Source organism: Triticum dicoccoides, chromosome 5B (assembly GCF_002162155.2).
Source record: "Triticum dicoccoides isolate Atlit2015 ecotype Zavitan chromosome 5B, WEW_v2.0, whole genome shotgun sequence".
Lineage (NCBI taxonomy): Eukaryota > Viridiplantae > Streptophyta > Magnoliopsida > Poales > Poaceae > Triticum > Triticum dicoccoides.
The window spans coordinates 377,199,042-377,206,747 of record NC_041389.1 but is presented as its reverse complement, the minus strand read 5'-3'; the positions used below and the strand labels follow the sequence as shown (position 1 = coordinate 377,206,747).

Genomic DNA, 7,706 nt, shown 5'->3' with positions numbered 1-7,706 from the left:
CTGTGGTCTGCAAGGCCACAGGTGGACAATATGTGGATACAGACTTAAGGCCAAGTTTATGACAAGGAAAAACAACCACCAGGTAACTAAGCCAATTCACCAAGGAAAACCTGCTACTTTTTTTAATGCATACATCTTGTGAGCTGCAACTTGTTTTTAATTGTAGGAAAACAGGGCATCCTACCCAACAACTTCAGCACCAACCAGGCCACCTCCAGCTAGGCCACATCATCAGGTCCAGCTCCAACTTCAGGTCCAGCTCCAGCTTCCGGACCAGTTAGGGGCAGGAAACCAGCAACATCTTCAACAAGGGCAACCACATCTGGTACTGCAGTTTCAACAAGTGGATCAAGAAAGAGAAAGAACCCAGCACCTGCTTCAGCACCAGCCAACAACACTAGGTCATGTGCATCATCTTCAGCAAAGAACACCAGATCATCAGGAGTTGCAAGAGGTTTCAATGCTCCAAGGGCAGCATCAACATCAGGTCAAGCTAATGTTGGTTCAAAGAGGAAGAGGAAGGTCCCAAGCAAATTTGCTTTGTATTTCACAGCCAGTGGCAACCATTGAATGTGTTGCACTCAACTCTGCTTTATGCCTTGAACTCTGCTTGTTAGACATGCTTGCTATCTGCGTTATTTGCAGTGAACTCTGTTTTCATTTGAACAATTAAGTTATGTGGTGTGTGTTTGAACTGCTTGGAACAATTAAGTTATGTGGTGTGTGTTTGAACTACTTGGAACAATTAAGTTATGTGGTCTGTGTTTGATCAGCTTGGAACAATGAAGTTATCTGCTGTCAAGCTCTATTTTGATTTGATATGTCCTACGTTATGAATTGTTTCATATGAAATTATTTCTTATGCTGATCATTGTTATGTAGATAATTGATTGATATGATTAGGTCAATTTGGTTACTTTGGGGGGCAACTTTTCGACCAACCCCAAAGTGGCCAAATTTGACCCCTTTGGGTGGCTACTTGTCGACCAACACAAAAAGTGGCTAGTTGTCGACCAACCCCAAAGGTGTCAAATGTGGCCACTTTGGGTGGTTACTTGTCGACCAGCCCCAAAAGTGGCTAATTGTCGACCAACCCCAAAGTGGCCACATTTGGCCACTTTCGGGGGCTACTTGTCGACCAACCCTAAAGCCACCAAAATTTGGCCACTTTGGGTGGCTACTTGTCGACCAACCCTAAAGCCACCCAAATTTGGCCACTTTGGGTGGCTACTTGTCGACCAACCCTAAAGCCACCCAAATTTGGCCACTTTGGGTGGCTACTTGTCGACCAACCCTAAAGTGGCTATCTAGGACCAAAACCTAACTTATCGTACCTAAAACATCAAGATTTGCCCATCTAGGCACCAAACCCTAAGAGATCAAACCTAAAACAACAAGATTTGGCCATCTGACCAAACCATAACAGATCTAACTTAAATCATCAAGATCACCAGATCAATTCATTCATACATACAAATATAGATAAAAGATTCACTCATAAATTGCATTATAGACAGATTGATTCATCACATAGATAGATCATTCAACATTTTTCTTTCACCAGCTTCATACATTGCATTGCATCATAGACAACTTGATTCATCACATACATAGCTCATTCAACATTGTTCTTACACCAACTTCAAACATCACATAGACAGAAAGATAGATCTAGGAACACAGAAACATGACAGCAGCGTCATGGGTACAGAATCCTAGTCCACCTCTGCCTAGTGACCTGAAAAGTATGGAAATTTGCCCTCCTCCTTACCCAGTAGATGATATCATCATCACTAGGGTTGGAGCCAGGGGGAATGCCTCCAGGAACTGCTCTATGTCCTTGCGGTTGCGTGCTGCAAGGATCATCTCAACAAGTTGCCTTCTCACCCTCCTCCTTGCATCTCTGTGCCTGGTTTGCCTGGGCACCTCTTCTTCTCCATTTATGACCTCTCCAGGATCCATCTCTCCCTGGGATTCTAGGGTTTCTTTGGCGGTTGGGGGTGAAGAAGGGTGGGGTGGGGGGATTGACTGCGGTTTCACCCAAGGGGTGGGCTTTATAGACTACTAATGGTTGGTGGTAGGCAGGCACAAGAGTAATAAAACAGCCCAACCTAGGCCCACAATGTGTACATAATGGTTTTAGGCCCAAAAATAAACTAGTACAACATTGCTAGTTTCAGAAAACAACCTAAAGAAATAAAACAGTTCTTCACTGCATTACTTATGATAGATAGGTTCTTAACAATACAATAACATAAGCCAGACTTAGCAAAGGTTCTCCACCACTTCAGTTACCATAACTTAAACAGTTCATATAGGACTGCACAAAATATACTTCTACCGTCATCTTGCAATGCCTATTATATGTGTAGGCCACCTTACTTACTTAACCACCATTGTCCAAATCTTCAAGCCTCCAGTATGGCCTTGATTTTCTCAAGATTTTCCTTGCTCCCATGGCCAGCATTTAGCAGATCAGCAACTAGTTTCTCAAGCTATGTCTTCTCTTGTGCAAGAATATCCACGTCCACCTTTATCTCTTTCATTGCCTTCCTGTTGTTGTGAATTATGTCTGCCTGGGCCTGAAGGATACACCTCTGTTCTTTTGCTAGCCTTAGCTTCTCCATCTTCATCTCCAGCTCTAGCTCTTCCTTTTGCTTCTCATATTTCTCAGCATCCATTGCTTTCTGGTAGTCAATCTTGCCAACACCATCTTGCCAGTTAAACATCTTGCTAACATCATCAACCATTTTATGATACTAAGTGCAGAGATGATCATAGTCCTTCTTCAACTTGGCAACCTCATCCTCATATGCATGCTTGTTTTGAATCCTTCCAAGGTTTTGCTCATGGAACATTTCCCACAACTTGATGAGGCAGTTCTTAAGTACATCAGGCCAGGCAGGATCAACCCACTGAACTACACCACAATTCACACCTCCCTGTAGTTTGAACAGAGAACACATACTTCAGAAAATGCATAAATTCAGTTATAACTTCAATTCAAAAAGAGGATTGGTACACAAGGACATGTAACCATAAATTCGGTACAAAATTCAGTTCAAACAGAGTTAATGTACAAATTCAGTAACCACTAGGCATAACTGAATCCACTAAGCATAACTGAATCTACACATTAACTGAATCAACTAGGCATAACTGAATCCACCTAGGATACTCAATTACTCACCTGAACAGGGCATCCATAGAACCTCCTCCCAGTGTTAGCACCTTCAAAAGAAACACACTTCCTAGGCTTCATATCGTGCAGAGTACGCTTGGCAACTTCCTCCATGGGAGCACCACACCAGAGTGGCTCAGGGATGGTGTCAGGTGTGTCCTCCATGCAGTAAAAGGTAGATCAGAACCAATGCATCAACTAGTTCAACTTGAGTCAAGCTTTGCCTTGCTCAAGGTCAGATCAGATTTACAAGGTAGATCAGATCAGACATCACAGTGCCATCCATACCCTAGATCAAAACTAATAGATAACCAAACCAAACGAATCCATCCATACAAATATACAGCTCATCAACACTCATTCCCAAATTGATTCAACCCTAACCCTAACCCTAGATAATGACAGAGAGGAGGAGGATGAGGCTTCCAAAGTACTCCATGTCCATCAGGTTGCCCCCCATGCTGTCGTCGTCGGAGCTCTCATCCCCATCATTCCAAGAAGGCATCCTGGCCGGCGACGAGGAACTGAGGTGGTCGGCGACGATAGCGAGCTCGACCAGGGGAAACAGAGCGAGGGGGGAGAATGAGAGTGAGTGAGCGCGAGGGAGATAGAGTGAGAGCCGGATCCGTCTTGACCTAGTCAGGATGGCTCGTGCGCCCTAACGGCCGCCACCCGCGCGCCGTGAGCACTGTGGCCGACAAAACCCTGACGGGTGGGCTCCACATGTCATAACCCCAGTTAAAACTTAACCGTTCGGCCACTTGGGATTTTTGGAACAACCAGCCACTTTTGTGGTAGTTTTTTTAAAAATTAAAAAAAGCGGTAGTTTTTCGGAACGATAACCTGTAATGTGGTAGTTTTTTGCTATTTACTCTAGCTACAAGAGATAAGGCCTCCAGGCATGCCGTAGCTTCCGGCGTGTCCGGGTTATCGCACATGTTAATTATGCGCGCTGACGAGCCAAGGTAGAAACCCTGGTTGTCCCGGCACAGGGCCGCCGCCCCGCCCTTGCTGTGGTTCTTGACAATGGCACCATCGACATTTATCTTGACCATACCTCCTATCAGTGGAATCCACTTCTATACATGTATGTGTCGATGCCTACCTTCACCTACTTCTGTGTAGTATTCTCGACGATCTCTAAATCAGCTAGATACCTCATAATGAATCCATGAATAGCTTCCGGGCTTTGGAAGATTGCCTCATGAGTTGCTTTCCTTCTAGCACCCCAGTGTTGGAATTCCACCATCAAGATCGATCACATCAAATCACAGGACGAACACACACGCACGAAAACTGATCGCCGAGGGTACGTCTCGTAGCCTTAATTTCCTCTTTTTATTTTCTGGTTTTCTCTACACGGTGTTACAAAACTCACGGCTTGGATGTGCTTATATATACACAACCAATGCAGCCGACCCAGCTAAGCTAAATCTATTCGTACAATGACTCAAGAGTTGTAACCGGACTCTACAAATCCTAAACGACTACCTGGTCAAACTAATACGGACACAATGATCAGAGTACAACTTAGACACGAAATACTACTAACTCAAGATTATACCTAACAATCTCTCTGTAATCTTGGCTCTTGTCTTCTGTGCTTCTCTCGTCTTGACTTGCTGATGATCCGCCGTTTGTCGACTTATGTGCTCGCACCACAACAAGTTAAATTGCTGGCTAGATTGTTGCCAACATTCTCTCCCCAATTTTAACTTGGCGAATTTACGGATCATCTCAAATATGGCTTGGACTACCGAGCCTCGCTAGTAACTTGTGGAATACCCCACCCGGTGGATTTCACCATCCACCCTAGCAAGATACATGGCGACTCCCTGTGGATCACACCACTCCGTGCACTACACCACGCACTCCAGCCTCATGTAGAGACATGGCCTCATGGAAGAGACTCACCTTCACTGGTTTACCGCCCCCACATGGTTGAACTTGATCCTCTCGTCGGGGCACTTCATCTTCAACGCCTCCTCATCGAGACGAGCACTTGGACATGACGACGACTCACAGACGACGGCGACCGACACGTGCGAGTTAGCACGACTTCTTGACCCATCTACTCCTTCAGACGACGATCTTGATGAGCTCCAGCACCGCACCTCGGCACCACTGTATCCATCAACGATCACCTTCCACCACCTTGCCGATGACATCCCGCCGTCTGCTTCCATGTCGCTCCGCCGAACGACATTTTCCCGATCCTCCTCGTCGCTGGAGCACCCAGCGACAACATTGTCCGCCCCGAGGTGCTAGTCAGGTCGCCACCCCGGGGCAAGCGCGGCTTCAAATCGACCTAGCTCTTATACCAATTGTTGGAACTCCTCCCTCAGGATCGATCATGTGGGCGAAATTCCATCACCCAGATCGCCTACAATGTGATAATCTACTTTGTAAAGTCTGCATGTGGCACATATTCTAGCATGTGGAAGTGGAACAGCCACTCCTTGGCATCCGGACTATTCGACAAGATCATATTTTCTCTAAGTGATTCGTCAACGAGCGCCCATACGCACCTCCCATGGTGCAATCAAGGAGGGAATGGCGCCATGTATCATTTTCGGCCCTGCATAGCTCACGTCTCGGTGTGCTTTAGCTCGGCACCAGAAGGTATAGATCGCTGAGCCAAGCGCCAACAAAAACCCAGACTTTGGATGGGACTTTAATCTTTCATAGCGTTGTCTAGGCCTTCTCCTGACTGGGTTGAGCTTGAACTTGGTCTACCCTCCAACCAGTCTTCCCGTACTTTCTTAGTTGTGATCAGCATGCGATAACAAGGTCTTACCGAGAAGACGCTTGTGTGCCATGCCCAAAAATCCTCCTGCTGGACCGTGCTGATGGGAATCCTTGAAATAGCCTCGACGTCCATGGGCAAGAAATGCCTGCTAAGCTCAGCCCTGTCCCACCAACCTGCTGTTGCATTGATCAATTCAGATATAGTACTAACTGGGGTGGCACATCTGAAATGGCCACCACCGGAGATAAACGCTCTGATCTTGGTATCCAGTTATCATGCCATACATTAGTCGACTGCCCATTACCTATTCTCCGAATAAGACCCAATTTAAGTATGTCTCTGCCTCCAATCAAAGCACGCCACACCTTGGAGGGTGATGAACCAAGTGTTGCCTGCAGTGTATCGGTGTCTGGATAGTAGACGGACTTATAATTCTCGCACTGAGGGTTGTTAATCCGGCGATTAGCTCGCAGTGGATTCGGAGATGCTGCTGCTGGCGCTGCTGCTCTGCCCGGCCGCGGCTTCGGAGATGCTCTGCAGGGACGGCCGCCAGTGCCGGCCTCTGCCGCCACCGGCCGGCTGCGCGCCGCCGGAGCCCCGGTGCCGGTCCTTCTCGCCCCGCTGCTTCGCTTTCGCGTTCGCGTCCTGAGGAGGCAGGAGCGCGTATAGGAATCAGTATACTGCTTCGTGCGGTTTCAGATAGGAAGAGGAGATTATCATCAGGAGAATGGAGAGGCGCTGACCTTGTCAGAGGCGCCCTGCTCCGCCCCGTCGCCGCGCCGGAGCTGGTCGTGCTGCTGCTTGATGGCCTCGCACCGCCGCATCTTGTCGTTCTTCCTCGCCCGCAGCGCCTTGGTCACCTCTGCGCAGCGCAACACCAACAAGCATCGATTAGAACTAGATTGATGCAACGAACGGCGGAATCCAGGCACGGGATGGCGGGAACGAGCTCCGTGCCATGGACGACGAGGAAGAAGAGCGTCGATGAACGCAGGGAGGAGTGGAAGACTGTAGACGAACCTTGCGCGGTGATGAGGCGGTAGACCTGGCCGAGGTGGAGCACGTCCTTGGGCTTGAGGAGCTTGACCCGGGTGATCTTGGCGGCGGCGCCCGCGCCTGCGACGGCGGCCGCCGCCGCGGCCTCGTCCCCCGCTGCCGCCTTGTCTTCGGGGGAGAGGCGGAGGATGACGAGCGCGACGTAGTGGCCGGGGTTGGTCTTCATGACCTCGGCGGCCGGGGTGGGCCAGTAGAGGCGCTCCACCTTGCCGCCGGGGTGCTGGATGATGACCTCCGCCGCCTCGGCCGCCTGGCAGTTGCCCATCGCGCCCCCGCGCCTCGCTTGTGCTGGCGGAGCTAGTGGTTGTTAAGTTACCCTCGATGAACCTGAACCTTCCAAGTTAGTGTATCTTTTCAGTTTTAAGCATACATAAATAAAACCAGAAACGTGCTGTCGTTCACGTTGCGGTTCAGTCAAGGTCATAGAATAGGTTTTTTGTTTCAGTTAAGCTACTTCCTGTAAGTGCGCGAGGACTTGGCCACGTTTGCATCCTTGGGATGGCACGAAAGGGCATCCGTGGGATGGCACGAAAGGAATGGATCGTGGGCGAGACTCTCGGGCATACTGTTGCTATCTGAATAAAAGGAAAAACTGAAAAGACGCAAGGTTAGCACGTCGCAAAAACTCCTCTGTCTCAGCTGTGTTTCAGAGATCTGTTCTGTTGCGTTCTTCCACCTCGCGTGCGTGTGTGATCCTGGGTTCAGTCCCAACATTTGGCA

The 7,706-nt window shown here is 48.5% G+C and overlaps 1 protein-coding gene across 1 annotated transcript; it reads right to left on the bottom strand.

The window, feature by feature from the left end:
• Positions 1-6,215: 6,215 nt before the first annotated feature.
• On the bottom strand, positions 6,216-7,291 carry LOC119309264. The gene is made up of 3 exons (XM_037585298.1): positions 6,951-7,291; positions 6,674-6,792; positions 6,216-6,575 (listed from the first exon to the last, which is right to left on the bottom strand). The coding sequence occupies exons 1-3, from the start codon at positions 7,249-7,251 to the stop codon at positions 6,393-6,395; spliced, it is 603 nt and encodes a 200-aa protein (XP_037441195.1). The 5' UTR covers positions 7,252-7,291; the 3' UTR covers positions 6,216-6,392.
• Between the last annotated feature and the right edge of the window lie 415 nt (positions 7,292-7,706).